General features: G+C 37.7%; 1 protein-coding gene across 1 annotated transcript in view; it reads left to right on the forward strand.

Moving 5' to 3' along the window:
* Nucleotides 1–23,387, forward strand: part of LOC122803998 (cilia- and flagella-associated protein 221-like) — a 1,154,724-nt gene that overhangs the window by 1,066,260 nt on the left and 65,077 nt on the right. Inside the window, exons 13-14 of the mRNA XM_044073679.1 lie at nucleotides 11,588–11,680; nucleotides 12,660–12,782. Coding sequence (XP_043929614.1) covers nucleotides 11,588–11,680; nucleotides 12,660–12,782 — 216 coding nt within the window. The remainder of the gene's footprint in view (nucleotides 1–11,587; nucleotides 11,681–12,659; nucleotides 12,783–23,387) is intronic.

The raw sequence follows: 23,387 nt of genomic DNA on the forward strand, positions 1-23,387 counted from the left end.
TGTATATAACATCCTCTCATAAATATTATCCTTGCTGTTTACTGTTTTTGCTATGCACATTCGGAGTATGGTAGTATTTCTCTAACAATGTTTAACTATTTGCTATTTTTTTGGAAAAAAAATGTTTGTTCTAACTACAATTTATTTGTACTAACTACTACTACTTTCTATATTGTAGTTTGTATGTATCTTTACTGTTATTTCCTTCTTTATTGTATTTTGTATGTGTCTTGGAGCTTTTCTCCCTGGGCCGCAACTGAAAATGGACATGTATCCAGTTAGACTAGCCAGGTCAACAAATGTAAAATAAAAGTAAATAAATACATAAATAAAACGTGCAGTGGCACAATGCTCACATATAAAAAGTGTACCATGCCATTTTGAAAATCTTCATCTTGGATATGTGTTCTTTTTGCAATTTATTTTTCAGTTGCTAGATTGCTGGTATACTCATCATTATCCAGTGCTATCCTAACATTATTAAAATGTTTCTTATACAGGGTATATTTTCTGCTTCAGATTAAAAACATAGGTGTCCTTGTGTTAGATGAATTGCTGCTAAAATTTCTATACATTGTGTCTTCTTCTTTTTTTTTTTTTTTAATTTGGGTCATGTCATAGCAATAATTCCTGCAAGTATTATCTAAATTTAACAAGTCCACAATATTGAGACATTAGGCTTTAAGTTTTTATTTAACTGAAAGAAAGTTACCAAATTGCAAAAGAGTTCTGATTGTGAGAAATGATAGATGAGAAAGAAGGTAATGAGTATAATAATTTTGCTATAAAGGTTCTAAGAGAGTGGAACTGATAATGCTGAAGAGTAAAGACTGGGTTTCAAATCAGAGAGTGTTGTTAAGAAACAGGAGCTTGTGAAAAGGTAATGGAGCTTCTTACAAGAACTCTCTGTACACACCAAAGCATGAGCCAAGGACAAGAGAAATTAAATGAGACACTATCTCCACATTGTATAACTTTGCATGATGAACTGAGGACATTACCTGAGAGTGTTGAAGTACTAAGGAAGCCAAAGGGTGTTTACACAAGGAGAATCCATAGTTGGAACAGATGGTCTGTGAAAATGAAAATAAAATTATAGAAAATTTTACAGTTATTTGCTGACCTTGGTCTGTTAAAGAAATGGAAAAATAACACAGTCAAGAAATTGCTGACTTGTCCACACTTTTTGTATTAGTTGGAAAACTGAAACATAATAGCAAGCTGGAAAGTGTTAGTTCAAGTGACCTCACAAGCTAAAAGGAAAATGAACAAAGTGAGCTAGTGTTGGAACCTAAAATACAGAAGAGAAGTCAGCTTCTGACCTAAGCTGATACTTGGTACTTTCAATGTAAAGAAGAAAAACTGTGCAGAAGCAGCAAAAAGTTAACAACACCTTGCATGATCTAAAAGTAAAATGTCAGAATGTGCAAGCTGAGAATGAGTTACTGAAGACACAGCTCCAAGAGACTAATAACAAAGTCAAGAATTATATGCAGACTCATGCTTACTTTGGCAATGTGGTGCAGTTTATACAACAAAATAAATCTGAAAGTATAAATGAAAGTAAACAGTTGGCACTAGTCACTGTGGATTTCATACACAGTATATTCAGAGATACAGAGGCACAGTAACAGTGACTTAAGTTCACAGTCAAAACATCAAAAGCTTTATTAATATGCTGCAAGAAGAAATTAAATCATATTACAAAACGAATGAATAGTATAATGCTGTACTTTAGCTAACTACTAAATGTAAAAATCTGAGTATTAAAAATAAAGTTCACAGGAAATCTTTGGAGGAAGCATATATAAAATTAAAGTAATATCTGTCAATCCTTCCTTCTCATGCTAAGCTGATACAAGAAAGTCATACTGCTGTAAAAAACCTGCTACAAACATGTTAATTCTGTCAAGTAGAAGAAAAGTCACTCATACTAATCTTCGGAAGCCGAGAGACATGATTAATATGGAGAACAGTGGAGATATTCAGAGGCTGAAAGCCATAAAAAGCAGTTGAATAGAAATGTACTGAGGGCCAGACTAGCACATCAGATGAGACCACAGAAGAGACAGCACCAGTACCTGAAGCTAAGAAGCACATTTAAGTCTAATTATGAATGTTGAAAGTGACTCAGATCTACTTCTTGTTGATTAAAATCCAGTCAGAGTCTAACCCAAAAGACTCACCACTTATGTATGGTATATATAAAAAAAACCTAGTTTATGAAACAAAAGTATGAGTATGTAATGGAAACTGACAGTGAACTAACAGATAAAACACTTGGTGCAAAACAAGTAAAATTAGTGTTTCTGTATTATATGGTGTGTCAGAAAAACAATTTGATCAGTTATTCCAGAACATTATGACAGTATGGGAAATGATGCTGTGGACAGTTTACGAGGTTGTGCAAGGAGATTTACAATGGATATTACAGTCTCCAACACAGCAGATGTGGACAGAGAAAATCTCACTGAAGAGAGGTTTTGTGCTTCAAATACTCAAGGTCTGTTGCAGGATTCATGTCATTGTGTCAAAGGCATTGCCAACAGAAATGAAACCGAAAACACTTTTCTGCCCTTAACAGTATTATTCAAGATAATAGACATTTAATAAGGTATGTATGAACATATCTTTGATATCAGAAGAAACATATTAATAAATGCCTGTCACAAATGTAATCTAAAAGCAGGAAACCAGTATGAATTCTATTTTAAGGCACTGCAAACTATAGTAGAGCATAGTAGGAATGGAGATATATATAGCAAGACTGAACTGTAAGAATACAGATGGATAACACAGTTAGGATTTGACAAGTTCCCTTGTCTAAATAATACCGTCAGCCTAAAGCCTGTTTTGAAGTATTGTGTCTTTAAGAAATAGATGATCTAAACCTTCAACAGATTAATAAAATATGGTGGAAAGGCAGGCTCATTTATCAGCACCTCCCCCCACCTCTGGAATAGACCAAGGTCAAGCTGTGTGAAGCAATATCCTCGTAAAAACATGACCTTGATAATTGGGTGGGTTTTCATAAATTAATTCTGGCTTGAATAGCTTAACCCTCCTTGAGATGGGGTTACAGAGCAAGGATAGGTATTGGTAAGGCTTAATGGTCACAAGACACTGTTGCCTTGAACTTTCCTAGGAAAACAGTTTTTAATTAAGCTACATGTTTATAATCAATATCATCCAACATTCTAGTGATTATATGATGTCCTGCTTGCACTTATGCTTTTTAGATCTCTTGAAATATTTCTTATTGAGTAATGTTCAGTCATAGAGTCTAACCCAAAAGACTCACAACTTGTGTTTGATAAAAAGAAAAAAAAAACAGTGGAACAAAAGTATGAGTATGTCATAGAAACTAATGATACATTAGCAGATAAACCATTTGGTGCAAAACAAGTAAAATAAGTTGTATTTCTGCATCATGTGGTCTGTCAGAAAAACAATTTGATCACTTGTTCCAGAACATTATGACAACATGGGAAATGATGTTGTGGATGGTTATGAAGTCGTGCAAGGAGAATTACAGTAGCAAGATATTATAGCCTCCAACAAACCATTTGTGGATAGAGAAAATGTCACTGAAGAGAGGTTTTGCACTGCAAATAGTTAAAAGTCTGTTATATGGTTCATGTGATACTGTAGAAGGCACTAGTAACAGAAATGAAACCAAAACCATTCTTCTGCAGTTCTTAACATTATTGTTTAACCAGGTAACTTAGAGAGAACAATGTCCATGAAGAAAAGGACTTTGCATAGCATGGACAAACTGGGATGCTATGCTATCTCTAGCTTAGACATGTTACCAGACAGAGTCCAAACAAGAGAAGTATTTGGAGGCAGAATAACTGTCAACCACTGAGGCTGTATCCTGTGAAGTCAAATATAGTTGGTCAGTGTAGTTCATTCCCACAGTTCTGAGCTGGGGGGGGGGGTATGTCCTATATTGCCCCACAGTGACTAATGCAGACTATATGGAGCTCCAGTGTTGGGACAGGCTGCAACAAGAAGCCAGATCTGCTCTGGGTGGATTAAAAATAAATTTAAAATGGCTCACTTAGTGTACTCAGATCCTCAAAACTCAAATAACATTGCCATTAATTCACAAGATGCCAGAAGGTGGTTAAAAAAAAGTTTTTAATGTTTGCAACACCCAGTCCATAAACCAAAAATACAAAAATAAAACCCAATAATACACAGTCTATTTAAGCACTTTCGTCCTCCTCAAATTTACAAATGGGACTTCAGAACTATTAGTAAATTGTTAAACAACCATTAATATACCTAGTTTGAACCAATTAATTATGAAAATACTATCCTGTAAACATTTAAAGAGGTATGACTAAAACAAATGCGATGTTGGAATTAAGTTAAGCAACATTTCATTATTAAAAATATCATTTTAAGTTACCCTTTAAACTTTTCTTCTTCTTCTTCTCTTTCGGCTGTTCCCATTAGGGGTCGCCACAGTGGATCATCTGTTTTCATTTTTTCCTGTCCTCTGCATATTGCTCTGTCACACCAACTGCCTGCATGTCCTCTCTCACCACATCCATAAACCTTATCTTAGGCCTTCCTTTTTTCCTCTTACCTGGCAGCTCCATCCTTAGCATCCTTTTCCCAATATACCCATCATCCCTCCTCAGCACATGTCCAAACCAACGCAATCTCGCCTCTCTGACTTTGTCTCCAAACCGTCCAACCTGAGCTGACCCTCTAATATACTGATTCCTAATCCTGTCCATCCTTGTCACACCCAATGCAAATCTTAACATCTTTAACTCTGCCACTTCCAGCTCTGCCTCCTGCCTTTTTGTCAATGTCACCATCTCCAACCCATACAGCATAGCTGGTCTCACTACCCTCCTGAAGACTTTCCCTTTCACTCTTACTGCTAACCATCTGTCACAAATCACTCATAACACTCTTCTCCACCCATTCCATCCTGCCTGTACTCTCTTCTTCACCTCTCTTCCACACTCACCATTACTCTGAACTGTTGCCCAAGTACTTAAACTCATCCACCTTCGCCAACTCTACTCCCTGCATCCTCACCATTCCTCTATCCTCTCTCTCATTCACACACACATATTCTTAGTCCTGCTGACCTTCATTCCTCTCCTCTCTAGAGCATATCTCCACCTCTCCAGGGTCTCCTCAACCAGGTCGCTACTCTCACTACAGAAAAAAATGTCATCTTCAAACATCATAGTCAATGGGGCCTCCTGTCTGATCTTGTCTGTCAACCTGTCCATCACCATTGCAAAAAAGAAAGGGCTCAGAGCTGATCCTTGATGTAATCCCACCTCCACCTTAAACGGATCTGCCACTCCCACTGCAGACTTCACCACTGCCACACTACCCTCGTACATATCCTGTACCACTCTTACATACTTCTGTGCCACTCCTGACTTCCTCATACAATACCACAACTCCTCTCTAGGCACCCTATCATATGCTTTCTCCAAGTCCACAAAGACACAATGCAACTCCTTCTGACCTTCCCTATATTTCTCCATCAACAGTCTCAGAGCAAACTGTAGTGCTCTTTCCCAGCATGAAACCATACTGCTGATCACTAATCATCACCTCCCTTCTTAACCTAGCTTCCACTACTCTTTCCCATAACTTCAAGCTGTGACTGATCAGTTTTATCCCTCTGTAGTTACTACAACTCCTGCACATCACCCTTAGTCTTAAAAATAGGTACCAAAACACTTTTTCTCCACTCCTCAGGCATCCTCTGACTTTCCAAGATTTCAGTAAACAATCTGGTTAAGAACTCCACTGCCATTTCTCCTAAGCACCTCCATGCTTCCACTGGTATGTCATCTGGACCAACAGCCTTTCCATTCTTTATCCTCTTCATAGCTGTTTATAGATTCATAGATTCATAGATTAGTACTAGGCTAACTGCCCTTTTGGGCCATTTTCAGCCTAGCCAGTTATCCCATGTGAGAATCAAACCCTGCACCTTGCGTTTGTAAGGTAAACACCTTAACCATTATGCCAACATCCCACCCTGTCCGTACTTCCTCCTTGCTAATCTGTTTCACTTCCTGATTCACTATCTCCACATCATCCAACCTTCTCTCTCTCTCTCTCATTCTCTTCATTCATCAGCCCCTCAATGTACTTTTTCCATCTGCTCAACACACTCTCCTCACTTGTGAGTACGTTTTCCTCACTATCCTTTATCACCCTTACCTGCTGCACATCTTTCCCAGCTCGGTCCCTTTGTCTAGCTAATCGATACAAGTCCTTTTCTCCCTCTTTAGTGTCCAACCTTTCATACAACTCTCCATATGCCTTATCCTTAGCCTTCGCCATCTCTCTCTTTGCCATACTCCTCATTTCCTTATACTCCTGTCTACTTTCTTCATCTCTCTGACAATCCCATTTCTTCCTCGCCAACCTCTTCCTCTGTATACTCTCCTGTGCTTCCTCATTCCACCACCAGGTCTCCTTGTCCTTCTTCCTCTGTCCAGATGTCACACCAAGCACCTTTCTAGCTGTCTCCCTTACCATCTCTGCTGTAGTTACCTAGCTAACTCTTCACTGCTCCCCAGTGCCTTTTTTAAAACTAAACCAGTGCGATGTTGGAATTAAGTTTAGCAACATTCCATTATTAAAAATGTCATTTTTAAGTGTACCCTTTAAACTTTTCAAGGATGTTAAACATTCAGTCTTGGAAAATATATTTAAAGAGTTTAAAGAAATTAATACAACCAGCTTAATTGCACAGTGTTGAACAATAAAAGATATTAAAATGTTAAAGAATCTTAAATACAATATATATCTAAAAATGTATTTATTTGTTTAAAAGAATGGAACAACTTGCATATGAAATAATGTCATGAAACTTATAATAATGAACGTACAACTCTCCTTTACAAAGTCTTTTCTATCGTAAGTCATTTGCTCTCATTTTCAATATAGGTGCAATATATGCACAGTCATTTAGGCCAGGGACTGCTGTAGCATTAAGCCTCAGCTTCCAAATCAACTCCCTTTTTTCTAAAATTGTCCCCCAAGAACCCCCTGTCTTGTTGAATGGAACCACCTCTATGATCCAAATATTTTTTCTTTTTTAAAGAACAAAGTAAAGTGTGCTTAAATAAGGCATTATTTGTGTTCTTCTTACTAACGGCATGATAATGTTCATATATATGTTTTCTAAGAAGTCTTTCTGTCTTTCTGATGTAAAATGTACTGCATTCTATGCAGATAGCTAAATATATCACCGCCCTGGAGGTACAGTTCCCATCAGCTAAAGCAACTTCAATAGTCGGAGACCCTAAATATACCTTCTTCTGCTCCACTATATAAGTACATTGATTGCATACCCCACAACTTTTTGTCCCCCTACTGAAGTTGTTCTGGTGGTATGTTCTAGGGTGTTCGAAGAGATGTTTTAAATTTTTGTTTGTTTTGAACACAAACATTGGAGATTCCCCTAAAATAATGAAAATGTCTCAATTCCCCTTAAACATATTCCAGTTTTTCACCATAATACTCTTGATGTGTCCTGAATATGATTTGCAGTATATTACCATAGCATTAGTGTAGCGCTTTAAATTGCCTGAATGAAGATGGTAGGTATGATGGATTGTCAAGTCTTCTGATCCCAACAGGGGGTTGCATTTAGTACCCCATCCCTGAAGAATCTCTTTACTAATGGTAAACAATAAGTCCAGGAGATACCCTCTTTCTCTAAACATATAAACTAAATTACTAAGTTCCACTACAAATGTAGAAGATTCTGAACACATATGGGCAATTCTAACTGTCCTTTAAAAATGCTCCTCTTAGTATGTGTCAGGTGGCAACTATTATAATCTAAGTAACTGTTAGAAAATGTTTGTTTCCTGTATATTCTTGAATCAAAAACACCATTAACAAAATCCTTGTCTATCATAAAGTCCAAATAGTCAGTCTTGTCAAATGAATGGACGTGTGAATTTCAAAAAGGGAGTGACATTATTAATGTGCAATATAAATGATCTTTTTTGAACCAGCATCCTTCCACAAAATAAATATATCATTTAAAGCAAAAATAAATAAACCAATAATCTGTATATTTAGCATTTAGTATATGTTTCTTCCTCCACCAATGCATCACAAGATTTGCATATATCGGGGCACAACTGGCCCCCATAGCCAACCCGTTTGTTTGTCTAAAACGCTCTTCTTCAAAGGATATGTAATTATTGTTTAAAATCAGTTCCCTAACTTTCATAATGAAATTAATCACTGTGTTATTCAAGTTTGACAACTCTAACATAGCTTCATGGAGCATATCTAAACCTTCCTTGTGGGGAATAGAGGTGAACAAGTCCACAACAGCCACAGTAGAGAAACAACAAGTATCCCAGTAAAGATAATGCCTTATTTAAGCACACTTTACTTTGTTCTTATTTAAAAAAAAAATATTTGGGATCATAGAGGTGGTTCCATTCAACAAGAGAAGAGGTTCTTGGGGAACAATTTTAGAGAAAGGGAATTAATTTGGCAGCCTAGGCTAAATGGTTCAACAGTCTCTGGCCTGAATGAATGTCCATCCATTGCATCTATATTGAAAATTTGAGCAAATGACTTACAATAGAAAATACTTCATAAGAGAGTGTTGTACGTTCATTATTATTAGTTTTCTGACATTATTTCATGTACACGTTGTTCCAAACTTTTAAACAAATAAATACATTTTAGATATTTCTTATATTTAAGATTTTTTAGCATTTAATAACTTTTATTGTTCAACACTGTGCAGTTAATCTGGTTGTATTAATTTCTTTAAACTCTTTAAATATATTTTCCAAGATTGAATGTTTAACCTCCTTGGAAAGTTTAAAGGGTACACTTAAAAATGACATTTTTAATAATGGAATGTTGCTAAACGTAATTCCAACATTGCATTGGTTTTAGTCATACCTCTTTAAAATTTTACAGGATGGTATTTTCATAATTAATTGGTTCAAATATATTAATGCTTTTTAACAATTTAGTAAGGGTTTTGATGAAGTCCCATTGTAAGTTTGAGGGAGATGAAAGCGCTTAACTGGACTGTGTATTACTATGTTTTATTTCTGTATTTTTGGTTTATAGACTGTGTGTTGCGAACATTAAAAACCTTTGTACCATTTTGTGGCATCTTGTTGATTAATAGCAATTTTATTTGGGCATTGAAGACCTGAGTACACTACGTGAGCTGTTTTTCATTTGTTCTTGTTCTGTTTTGGCTGCACAGATACACATGGATTTTTGCTATTCTGAGTGGAATAAGCCATACCCCTTTTTATATAAATGGAGTATCAGAGACAGAAAGAAAGAGATATTTACCTCTTGTAAGAGAGGTACCTGAGTCTAGAAAGGAAACATTAGATGAGTATTTTGAGAGACAAAGAGACAGAGAGAGAGAGAGATTTTTTTCAATGAGAGGGAGTTATATGACCAACAGTAGGTCTGTTGGTGAATCCTGACCAGAAACTTTGGCAAGAAGAAGTTGTATAGTATCATGAACCATTGACTTATTGACAGACAAACCTGTCTAGCTTGACTTTGGCAGGATAACAAGGATTGTGAATTGTAAGCTGTTGTTTTATTTTGAGAAGCTTCTGAACTAGCATAGCCTAAAGCAGGATTATGCTTAATTTTCATTTCTAAATTACCTTTATGCTGGACACCTTACAATAAATAAAATTTAATTTAATTAAACAACAGTCTCCACTGCTTGCTGAATGCCACAATATGTTTTTTTTTTTCTAATTTAAGTATATTATATTTGTGCTGGAAATGAATTTCATTAACAATACTGACAAATATCTAACATTCTGCTTATAAAATCTACCTGCATAAACAAAAAACTGTCTAGTGAGAACAGACAGCACATCACACTATTTAAGTGTCCCACTATGAAATGATGGGCAAGATGTCTTTTTTTGTTTTCTAAACTAATATTGTTAATGACATCCTGAATAGCAACATGCCATGAATTACATAACCATGTTGTTCTGTTATGTGGTATATACAGAATCAGGGAAGGTAATATGCTGAATGTAAGGGGTGTAATGCCCTCCTTAGCTGCTCAAAAACTACATTTTAGGAAGAAGATTTCACCTCACGCTTACAAATGAAATTCACAGAATATGTTAGAATGTTAAAGTGGCAGCTGCTGCTAAAGTACTGTGCCACCAGAACATTCTGAGAGCTAATCAAATGCACTGCTCAAATCCAGTGTTTTACATTCACACCAATTATTTCATTACTTTCTTTATTGTAATAAGGCAATACTTTGAGTTAATGATGAGGTGAGTATATTTTGTGTTAAAAGCGGCATTTTTAAATTAAAAGAATGAGGAAACCACCTGAAACACTGTGTGAGCAGAATCATTGATGAAGCCCTTTTCACATCCTTTTAAGTGAAGTAGCATACCTGACATTGTGGTAGTAAGAGATGAAGCCCTGACTATGATCCAGATGACCCGAGTTTGATCAGCGGCTCAGGTGCTGTAAGACTCATGGAGATGGGATTGGAAATGAGTAGCCAATACCCGATAGATCATCCATGGGGAGAGAAAGGTAGTTCCTGTCAGCCAGTTGCCACCATGAAGGCAGAGATTTGAGTATTTGTGTATTCACTTAAACCAGGAACTTGAGCTTGATGGAATCAAACTGATTACAGTAGCTTTTAACTGCATATCCATAGGAGCATGAATACACACTGGGGTGGCATTGTAGACCACCAGGGTGGCAAAGCTTCTCATGTCAGCTACCTGAAGTGGGTCATAGGCTAGTAGAAATGCTTATCTGTCTTTGCTTGTGAAGGTTGTCTGTAGACCCTTGGACACATCAGGTGAATGGCAGTGGTGGAGAGACTAATGCGCCACTTGGGGGATACAAGTCTGCAGGGGGAAGTCAGTTATGATATTGGCTATCTCTTGTATCCTCTCAGGTTAACAATGGGGATAGTCTGTAGTGGGAGACTAGTGAGCTATTTAGTAGGCTATTGGTTGCAAGAGTGTTTATGGTATCCAGAAGCCAGGAGTATATAAGCTGTTATACTAGCCCAGATGATGTGCTCCAGTAGTTGGTTTTCACCCAAGTCAAGGGCTGTAGGAAGGTTGATGGTGAGCTGGTAAAAAAGGCAAAAGTACATAGGAAAAAGTTGCAACTGCTGAATAAAAATTAGGAAAAAGATTTACCCGACTAGTTTTAGGACATTGCTAATCATGACAGGCATTTCACTGCAAATTAGTTTCAAGGTACAATGCATGCATACAAGTTAATTTGATTCCACTCATTCTTAAATATACTTTCTCTCATGGGTTTTTGCTTCTTTGTCTTAGAGTCTCTACAAATGTATAAGTCATACAGGTATAAAGCGTTATTATGTATCTAATATTACTAAAGCCTTATTATATATGTAATATTACAGCAGCTGCACTGCAACATTTTCATTTCCTGGTTTATCATTATGGCAGTCTTTACTGCAAAATTAATTTGTTTAAACTTTTGTTATTTGTTAAGGAAAGTAGATTTTTTATTGTTTAACATGCATTTTTTATTCTTTCTATCTGACCAGGTGTGATCCGTTTGGCACTGATTTGCTTCCAGTTGATGTACCACCTATACTGTATGGCTTGTCAGACAAAGAAAAAGAAAACATCACAGGAATGTAAGCTGACATTGCATTACATAGGTCATAATGTTGAGATAATGCTCAGCTGCAGTTTTACTATATAGTTCACATATGTAATGTTTCATTCATTATTTCTCAGTTACAGTTAAAACAGGAGCTTGAATTAGATGCCCATTCTGGCAGCAGATACACACTGTTCAGTTAAAATGTCTAGTTTTCTTTCTTTTCATATTTCAAACATTCTGTTAACTGGTGGTATTCTATAAATGTTCCATTCTTTGCTGTCACTACTATTAACTTGTCAGGAAAACAGGCAAACATAATCAAAGGCTTTGAATTCCTCATATGAGCAAGTATGCTAAATAAGAAGCATTTCTCGAAGTACAGGGCAGTATATAGCAGGTGCAAATGTTATGTATTTTTATGAAACAAATTTCAGAAGTAATATGAGGAAATATTCCCTCATTAATAACAGATGACTGAGCAGCCTTCACATCACAGCTCCAGAGGCAAAAGCAGTGACTGGTTTCATAAATGAGTAAAACATTCATAGATTGATTAATTAAATAAAATGAGGGTAACATGTCCATCAGTAGTGTTGGAAGTTTAGCCCTTTGCTGCTATCATGCTTTCCCAAGTATTTTAAGTTTCTCAATGGTTGCTGCTTTAAGTAATAAAATGCCAGTGGCTAGTGTTCATGTTTGCTTTCCATCATGAAACAAAAGTCTTGTTTTGCCTTATAAATATAACCTGATTACCTGAAAATGTGAGGAATATTAGATAAGTAATGGGTCAATGTTATGGCTCACTTACCTTATTATTACATTACTCACCTAACTTAATTGATTCCTGGTATTTCATTACTGGTTTTATTGCTCCAGATAAATACTAAACAAATTTGTAATATGGTTACAGCTGCAAGAAACAAATTAAGGAAATATATATATTTTATGCCATAATGTATTTCTGTACTTTCAATGCATTTTGCAGCCATTCATTGTTTGTTTTACTCTAGGGATGGCAATGAAAAGGAACAAAGAGTGTTGTTGACACCTGAAATGCTAACAGCTGAATTTCCTCTGCTCGGAGGTTCAGTTCCTCAAACAGAAGAAAGAAAAGAACGAGCAATAGAGGAAAGGTAGCCACATAGTATTTAGTTTTGCAGTTCTGGCAAGAATACTGTACATTTAAAAGTTCCTGTTTTGTTATATAGCTACAATATTTAGTTTTATTCCATTACCATTTGTATTAGACTAAAATGTAATATCATGAATTAATGTTTTGTTGAACAAAATTATACAGTATTTTTACACACCTATCTTAATTTCAAAAATGTAATTTTCAGAAAACCAAGTCAGTTGCATTCTTCTGTTTCTCTTCAGTATATTATAAATCGTATTGCTGCCCTAGATGACTTTACATTTTAAATCCATGTATGCCGGCAGCTGGGTAAGTCATCGCCAGCATTTTGAATTGTCTTCATTCTATTTGAGCTTTGTATCATTTGGGCAGTTTATTGTACTGCAGTCTTCCAGTAACTAGAAGGAACTCTCACCTAAAACAAAGCTGCCTCCATTGGTGACAAGGAAAGAACATATATAACAATTAATCAATCAATCAATCAATCAATATATAAATTAACAAATTAAGAAAGCCAAAAAAGATCAATTATCTCTATCTTACCTAAAACAAAGCTGTCTCCATTAGTGACAAGGAAAGAACATATATAACAATCAATCAATTACTCGATTAATCAATTAATCAATCAATAAATAAACAAATTAAGAAAACCAAAAAAGATCATCATTATCTTTATGTTGTTGATAAGGTCTGTCTAGATTTTGTCTTTGTTAATATCAGCAAGAGATAAACTGCATTATTTAACAACTTAAAGTATCTGTACTTTCTTGTGATTATCTATCCGCGGTGGTGGTGCTGCTGTAGCGTTGTCGCCTCACAGTAAGACGCTGTCCAGTTCGATTCTCAGCTAGAGCATCTTCTGCATGGAGACATGCATGAATGGGCATACCTTCGTTGAAGGCTGTGCATCAGGGCTGGTAACTCGGCATGTAAAAATCAACTACCAATCATTAGCGAACCGGAGTTCCGCTGTGGCGACCCCTAACCGGGAAAAGCCAAAAGACACAACAACAACAACAACAACTTTCTTGTGATTATCTGTAGAGTACACTTTAAATGATCCTTGAATGAATAGTTGTTTAATATGAAATCATCTTACTTTCATGTTTGTTATACTGTTTAAGGTAGAAGGCAGTCGTCAATCAACAGTGCCTGTCAAAATTGTAGAATCAAGTTTTCTTATGCAGATATAGCCATAAAATGATGTAAAAATACCATTTACCTATACTTTATTAAATATTTAGTGCTTTTGTCTCCAATAAATTACTTAAGACTTCATCCGAACAAAGCAGACAGAATTAAAGCTACTTAAATATCCAAAAAGTTTAAAATAACTTTATTAAGATTTAAAGCAACCAATCACAGGTAATGCAAAGTATATGATTTCAAACCACATTTGATGTTTTATAGTTAATTAAACCTGGAAAATTAATGTCATTTAAAAGTAGATGCAACTTCTAAAACATTGTTCACATCGCCCCCTCTTAGATCCAAATCTACATTGTCTAAAACACAAATAATATATTTTATAGTTTTATAGTTCAAAAAATAAAAAATGTTTGTGAAGTGCACTATTTTTATCTTTGTTTTTATATTGTTAATATGTTTATACATCTTTTGATTTACTCTTCTAATAATTTTGTCAGTGTAAACCAAATCACATTTTATGCAATAATGTCCAGACTATTGAAATCATTATTTGATTATTTATTTACAATTTGTTGACCAGGTAAGTTATCTGGTCTAATGAGCCTTTTCAGCCACAGTGCAAATTCAGAGCAAAAAATGCATCATGGTCTTTTTAAGCAACAATATTATATACAGAATGTGTACATAGTAAAATTCCTTATATAATGGTAAAAAATCAATGAAGAAGGGTTAAAGATTAAAAGATCCAGTCAAAGTGTATTGAGTGAGAAAGAAATACACACACACACACACACACACACACACACACACACACACACACACACACAGGCGTGTGTGTGTGTGTATATATATATATATATATATATATATATATATATATATATATATATATATACACACACACACACACACACACACACACACACAAACACACACAAAATCACAAAATGTAAGCTAGGATATTCATAAAACACTGTGCAATCATACAATCATAATACATAAACTCCTGTATACATCTGAACTATATTGTGTATGAAATGCCACATTAGGGGGCTGAGAAATTTCTTAAACAAATACTATTGTTATGGTAGCAATTTTAGGTAGATTTAGTAAAGAGATGCTCTTTAAGTGTATCTTTTTAATCTTTTAATAATTTCTAGATGTTTTTTGTTTAAGTAGACATCTGGTTCCAGTTAGCAAGTCCCAGCGTAGAGAAGGTTCACTCACTTACAACAGTTTTAAATGGAGGACATACTAGTGAGAAATTAATGTGTTTTATACTTCTGAATACATAATGGTTGCCTTACAGAGGTAGTTTCAGTCTTAAAGAGGGTAGTGACTGTGTTTTAGACCCTTGTAAATTACAGAGTAAAAAGGTCAAACAGACAAACTGATTAATAAAAACTACAAAAAAAAAAACCAAGCCAAGCTAGAGTTTTCACTGTGTGATACCTTAAACCTCCTCTAATGGAGGACCATGGGATATATGCAAATGACCCCTTAAGGACATTAAGTGATTCATCTACATGACTTTTGAATGTCTATGACATTTTACTTTTTCTTTTTAAGTCTTTATTTACATACTCAGGTCAATAAATCCAAACCTCACTAGCTGTATTCATGCATGTTTCAGCCTTCTTATGACCTCATCCATGACTTTTTACTTTTCAAGTCTTTATGGATACATTCAAGAAGAAGTAAGCACCTCACTTGAGCACTCTCTTTTTCTTGATGAAAATTTTGCAGCAATCTGAAAATTCAAAAATTTTTTAAACTTCTCTCTTTCTTATTAACAAAAGAAAGAACATTTCTAAGTACCCCAAAAAAAATCGCCATTGTCCAGAATGTAATCCCACTTGCTAATTTTAATCACATGGCTATCTAAATTATTCGTTAAGCACATTGATGCTTTAGCTTTGCCACTTAAAGATATTCTTCGTGTAACTCTGTAAGTTAAATAAGTTGATAAATGGTTTCCTTTTTAATAAAGCATTGGTTTTAATGTCTTCACTAAAATTGACTGTCTATCCTCTATAAAAAATTACATGAATTCTAAACTTTTTCTTTCAAATTCATCACCATTAGTAACAAATCTGGAAAGTCTAATGCATTGGTTTTAACTGTATTATTTTTAACATAAGCAAACTGAAACTAGTAAAATATAAATAATTATTTACAAAAAATATTGTTCTGTAAATAGGTGATGAAAATGTAACTCCGATGTATTTAATATCGGAATCAAGAAAAGAAACAATAGCCTTAAAATATATTTAAGTACACAATAAAAAAATCAGTGCTGGAATTAAAAAAAAATAATAAATTAAGTTCATCAGCAGAACCTTGCCAAATCATAAAAACATTGTTATTAAAATGTGCATAAAATAAAGCCTTTGTGTATTCCATATAATTACATAAAAACGTCCTTTCCTAATTGATGATGACTAGATTTGCAAAAGCTGGTGCAAGGACTGCACCCATCACAACAGCAGTGAGTTGTCAAACATGCACAACTGTATTATTAATTAAGCTCATTTCATGTAGTGAAACCATTTATCTCTTCATTATTCATGATAGAAGAAAAGGATAAACATTCAGTCATTTAATCCAGTCTGTTCTTATATGTATGTAATGATGTTACATCATCAGTAAATAAAAGACTGTTAATTATAACATTTGTTCAGGGAAAAATCACATAGATTAGGCAAAACATGCTGCGAGGCCTTAATAAAAGGTAGACTCAGACTAACTAAATTCCTTTAATTGTTATCAACAGACATACTTAAAGGTTCTGTTTTTGAACCTTTTGAAGCTATGATAGGATGAAACAAAAGATTTTTTATTTATTTTTTATGAATTTGTGGAATAGCAAATAACACTTCATTTCTCAGATGTTGTACTTTTAAAAATTGATACAGCTATAAAATAATGGCCCAGTGTAATATGCAATCATTCAAATGGTCATCTGTTCTCATATAAATAACATTATTTGTAGAAACAGATGAATATTTTGTATCATTAGCTAAAAGCTTATTCATCGCAGAAACAAGAAGTTATGTACTCACCATAATGTTCGATGTATGTAGCCCATCTCACCTTACATTCTTAATCCTGGGTTCGGAGCCAAACCTCGGCTCCGACTCGGCCATACTCTAGCTCAAAGTCTTCAATTGGCTCGTGGCTAAGAGGTATCCCATCATGCAGCAGGCCCATTCCCCAGATCTTGTTTGCTGCAAGTGCACACACACACACACACACACACACACACACACACACACACACACACTGAGAAGAAGAACAGCCCCAACAGAAAGGACTACTGACACCTAGAGACTATACCTTCAGGTCCTCAAGGAGGGGGTAGGAGGGGGGTTAGTAAGAATGTAAGGCGAGATGGACTACATACATCGAAGGTTATGGTGAGCACATAACTTCTTGATGTTATGTAGTCCAATCTCACTTTCATTCTTACCCGTGGGACAGCGTCCCTAGCACCTTGATCATGGGTGGCTCAGTGAAAAGTACTCTTGAGCACTGTGGAACCAAAGGAAGATCTGCCTCTAGAGACCAGATCTAATTTGTAGTGACTAATAAAAGTATGAAGCGAAGCCCATGTTGCTGCAGCTCAAATATCATCCATAGAAATGCTAGCCTGAAATGCAGTTGAGGTAGCCACAGATTGCATAGAATGAGCCTTCACCTTAAAGGGTAATTCTTTGCCTTTAGAAGCCTAAATAAATGAGATGCAATTGGCAATCCAGTGAAGCAAGGTTACTTTAGAAACAGGAACCCCAAGTCTAGTGTCTGAAAATGAGACAAACAGTTGATCTGATTTTCTGAAATCTTTTCTCCTATGTAAATAGAAACACAATTGTCTATGAACGTCTAGATGATGAAATTTAAATTCTACCTTGTTAGAAAATTCAGGAAAAAACACAGGCAACTCAATGGATTGGTTGATATTGACAACAGAAGCAACCTTTGGAATAAAGGAAAGATTGGTTCTTAAGGAGACCCTGTCTTTCTGAAACACCAAATAAGGTGGCTTAATCAATAAAGCTTGGAGCTCAGAGACCCGCCTAGCTGAAGTTATGGCTACCAAGAATACTGTCTTCCATGACAAGAATTTAAGGTCACACATAGCTGTGGGCTCAAAGGGAGTCGAGGTGAGCTTCTGTAATACAAAATTGAGGTCCCATGGCATTACTGGATCAAAGACTGGAGGTTGGAGTAACATTGTCCCTTTCAGAAAGGCTCTACAAAGCCTATGAGCCATAAGGTTGGGCTCATTAGCAACATGAAAGGTAGAAATCGCTGCCAGTTGCACTTTAATGGCTGCTGCAGCTGACCCCTGACTTAACAGTTAAGAAAGAAATTCTAATATTGCCGAAATAGGCGCTGTATAAGGATCAATATGTCTTTCACGGGCCCAAATGGAGAATCTCTTCAACTTACTGGAATAAATCTTCCTGGTAGAAGGCTTGTGGGAAGAAGACAGAATGTGGACCACTTCCGGGGAAAAATCATGAAGCCTGACTAGGGATGGAACTGGAGCAGCCAAGCTGTCAACTTGAGGGTCTGGATGGAGGGATGGAACTGTCCTGACATATGAGTCAGCAGATCTGGATCTGGGTCCAGAATCCAGGGATCATCCATTAGATAGGGTTGAAGGAAGGGGAACCAAATCTGACGAGGCCAGTGTGGGGCAATCAGGATCATTTTGCTTCCCAAAGACTGTGCTTTCTGAATGACCTTTGATATCAGAGGAAATGGTGGAAAGGCATAGAGAAGACCGGAGGGCCAGTCGTGAACCAGAGCGTCCCTGGGTGTCTCCCCCTTCGGGGGGATAAGGGTGAAGTAGCTGCTGCATTTGGCATTGAGGGGGCTGGCAAATATATCACAGCAAGGCTGATCCCATCTGTGAAATATCTTCTCTACAACATATTTGTTCAGGGACCACTTGTGAGGCATTAGGATATCTCTGCTCAGCCTGTCAGCAATCAAGTTGGACTTCCTTGGTATATGCATTGCAACTAGAAAGCATTGGGAAGACACCACTCACTGCCAAACACAAAGTGCCTCTCTGCAAAGGGGGTATGATTTTGTTCCTCCCTACTTGTTTGGATAGCATACCACTGACATGTTGTCTGAGTGGATTGCAATTGTCCCTAGAGGGAGAAAGCTCTGAAGTGCTTGCAATGCTAATAGCACTGCTGTCATCTCTAAGACATTGATATGCAAATGGGTCTCGTGATCCTGCCACGTGCCTTGGACTGTCCTGCCGAGATAATGCCTCCCCCCCACCCGATCTGGGAGGCATCCGTGGTCACCATGACAACTGGAGAAGATGGGACAAAAGGTTTTCCCACGTTGAGATTGCTGGCATGAAGCCACCAGCATAGATCCTGCTTGCACGTGTCCGTAATCAGAATAGAATGGGAGAGTGGAAGATGCTGTAGTGACCATTGGGCAAAAAGCAGCCACTGAAGAACCCTCATGTGTAATCTGGCAAGGGAAACTAACATGATCTTGGCAGCCATGGTCCCTAATAACTTGAGGACCACTTTTATCTTGACCTTCCTCAATGGTAGCAAGGTGTAGACCTGCTGTTGTAGAGCCTGAATTCTCTCTTCTGGTAAGAAGGCCCTCATGAGCACCGTATCTAGTTGGCGCCTATAAAAGTGACATGCTGCGAGGGCAACAAGGCATATTTTTCCCAATTTAGAGTAATTCCTAACCTCTGGCACAGTGTAATGCTGGCATCCCTGGTCTGTAACAGTATATGCCTGGTGGTGACAGAAAGGAGCCAGTCGTCCAGGTATGGAAACACATGGAATCCCTGACATCTCAAGTGAGCCGATACCAGTGCCATGCATTTGGTAACACCCTGGGGGTGTGGTGAGACCAAAGAGCAGAGCGTGAAACTGAAAATGACTGGCTCCCAGCCGCCGGAAGCGTAGATGACTTCTCGATGCCCTGCCCATCTTGATATGGTAGTAAGCATCTTTGAGGTCGATGGAGCACATCCACACATCTTCCCCTAACAGAGGGAGTATTGACTGTAAGGTGACCATGTGGAACTTGGACTTTTGTACATGTAGGTTCAGTCGGCTGAGATCCAAGATGGGTCTCAGGTCCCCTGTTTTTTTCGGCACCAAAAAGAATCTGGAGTAAGTTCCTAATCCTACTTGGTCTGTGGGGACAGGCTGGATGGCTCCCTTTGAAAGCAACTTTTTTATTTCTAAAGTTGCGGAATCCCTGTGACTGGGTGGAACGTCTGGAATTCTCTTGGTTGGCGGGGGAGGAGAAGAGAAGGGAATATGATAACCTCTGGAAATTATCTTTAATACCTACTCATCTTGGGTGATGTCTTACCAGGCTTCTGGGAATAAAGAAATGCGACCCCTGACCAGCTCCAGAGATGCACAGTCGGGCCTCCCTTCAGGAGCACTGGTAGGGAGAATCACGAAAGGAATCACAGTCCCCCTGGTTACGCAGGCCTCCTCTGCCTCTACCTGAATTTCCACCCCCTCCCCTACCTCTGGAAGGGGAATCACTTTGTGTGTCCTGAAAAAACCTCTGTGACTTCCTGAACCATATTTTCCTACCCTTCTGACCCTTGAGGTAAGGTCTAGAAGGCATGGAAAAACAGACTCCCATGGCAGACAGGGTTTTTCCTTCCTGTTTGCATCTAGTGAGAGTGTTCTTCACCATGGTTCTGAATTGCAATGAACCGTCAAATGGGGCATTGGTGAATGTAGACTTGAAGGCCTCCGTGAAATTACACAGGCGCACCCAGGAGTGTCTCCTAAGGGTGACTCTGGAACCCACTGCCTTGCTTGCTCCATCAGCTGCGTGTGAAATCAGCTTCATGGAAGAGTTGGTAAGGGAAGTTAGGGTAGACATCTGTGCATTGACCTTCTGTGCCATGGCATCAGAAACTTTACCCTGTAGAGAATCTCCTAGCTCTTTTAGGAGATCTCTCTGGAGCCTTGTAAAATGCATCAAGTAGTTCAGCGACCACAGAGTAAAGGCTGCTGAGGTAAACACATGCTTCCCATACCTGTCCGTTGCCCAGGACTCCTTGTTAGGCAGATGGATGATAGACAAAGTTTCAGCAAGTTCCTTCTTGGTGCTGCTGCCATCACCATAGCATCTACTGGAACACCTTTTGTCAGATATTCCTTGTCTGTGGGACCAGACAAAAACTTATTGGGTCTCCTAGGGACCGGTTCCACAGTATCAGGAGTTTCCCACACCTTTCAACAGATGAGATCTAGTAGCTCATCGAAAGGGGGAGAGGCCCAAGAGGTGGAAGGTTGAGACACGAAAGCCTTCAGGAACACTGACTCCTCATCAGAAGGGGATCTGGAGGGCCAGCCGCCTCTCTGCTTCAAGATCTCAAGGATACCTGAAAAAGAGATATCTTCAGAAGACGACTTGGGGGACCCCTCTGACTCCTCAAGGTCGGTGTCCGATGTGACAGACTCATCCGGGGAGTCAACATGTTTCCTCTTACACAATCTCTTTCTGACAGGCTCCTCAGCCAAAAATTTTGGGAAAGACATCAGAAAGTTGAGGACCACTCATGGAGGTATCCTGGGGCCTTGGGTCACTGCTGTCAAGGGATAGAGGGTGATCTGAAACTGACACCGGTGCCGGAGGGGGCAGAGTGTCAGTGCTGTAGGATGTTCATTCACAGCATAAGTATTCTAGGAGTAACCTAGAACCTGCCATAAATATTCTAAGGAGATCATAGAGGCTGCCATAGTAGTGGTAGGGATGGTGGTAGGAAACTATGACTGAAAAACAACTTACACTGGGTCCAATAAAGATTGGGGGGGAATGTGGGACCATGCAAATTTGTGGACCTATAGGGAAGCAAACTGCTCCAAGGCCAAGTGCTGCTCTGAGACTGATACAATTTTATGGGTTAACTTCATTTCACTGACAACTCATTTCATCAACAGTGATATATGACCTTTTCCCCACTGTAGAGCCATCCTGGAGTTAGAATAAGTACATATTATAAATGTTTAAGCTATAGAGATGGATACTTATAAGTGCAAGGAATAACTGTTTTGCAGGAAACAATATACAACTAAAGTATGTGGGGGGCTGTGGCCCCCACACCCCCCTTACTATATATTCTGACTCCAGGATCTCTCTACAGTGGGGAAAAGGTCATATATCACTGTCGATGAAATGAGTTGTCAGTGAAATGAACTTTCAGTGAAATGGTCTTGCTGGTTTGCTTGTCAGTGAAATGAGCTGTTGATGAAATGAAGGTAACCCAGTTTTACACACATAAATAATCTGACTAAATATTTTAAAGCAGTTTATTATGCTTTCAGCTGCATATCTACCATGTTATAGGAGAAGGTGCTTGAGGTAGAAAAGCAAGAGGCAGCACAAGAAAGAGCTAGAGAGTGGATCTTCAAAAATTAACTTGGTAGAAAATGGAAAAGGGGACTAGGGAAAAAAGGAAAACAAACAGATGGGAAAGTGTGAAAGGGGAAGAACAGACAAGACAAGTATGCAGACAGCTCATGAGGTACCCACAAATGTGAGACAGATGAAGAAGGATAAATGGAGAAGAAAGGGAAGAGAGAGGAAGGGGGGGATATAGCTGAAGAAATATATGACAAAGAGGCAACAAGGAAGAAGAAAGGCAAGTACACCATTAGCAGGAAGCAGGAAATGACAAAAGCTACAATACTAAGTGTAGGCACCTGTAGCAGGTGGGGATGAGAGGTTGGGAGAAGTGACCTGTTAAGCCAAGAGATGAGGAAGATAAGGGGCAGGTCAAGAAAGATTAGGGTTCTGACATGGAATACAGGGTATCAAATCCCATTAAGATAGCCATTATCACAAGAAGGTACATAGGTAAGAAAATAGATATTGGATAGAGGTAGGAGACCAAATTCAGGATTAAGAATGAGGGAACCTGAGGGCTAATACTATCATAATATACACATAGAGCATGTCAGGAGCAGTGTGTCAGAAGAGTGATATCCATAAATGCAAGTTTGCCAACTCTGGACAGCAACGTGTGACTTCAGGAGATAAAAAATGAATGCTAAAACTTACTGTAGAATCCTAAAAGCATTTTCAAAGGCTGTCTTTACTTCATGCATACTACATTGTAGGTGCCATGCCCCCACATCCCTGCTGTTTCTATATATTAACTCTGAGACAGCTATATGTATTAGAGTACATGGATACTCAAAGATACTGCAGCCTTAGACTTGCTAAATAGTCCCCTATTCATATTTAGACTTGCTCTTCGAAGGATTGCAGTTAATCTCACTGAAGTATCAACAAACACCTCACATCAAGGGATGTGATCAAGAAAACCACTAGATCCAAGGATTTAAATTTTGCTAGCAATATATATTGGACATGTTGGCAAGACAGATGTATATCTCTAAGAATCCCCATGCTCTGAATCTGGCTT

This window comes from Protopterus annectens, chromosome 6.part0 (assembly GCF_019279795.1).
Source record: "Protopterus annectens isolate FY-2018-M chromosome 6.part0, PAN1.0, whole genome shotgun sequence".
Lineage (NCBI taxonomy): Eukaryota > Metazoa > Chordata > Ceratodontiformes > Protopteridae > Protopterus > Protopterus annectens.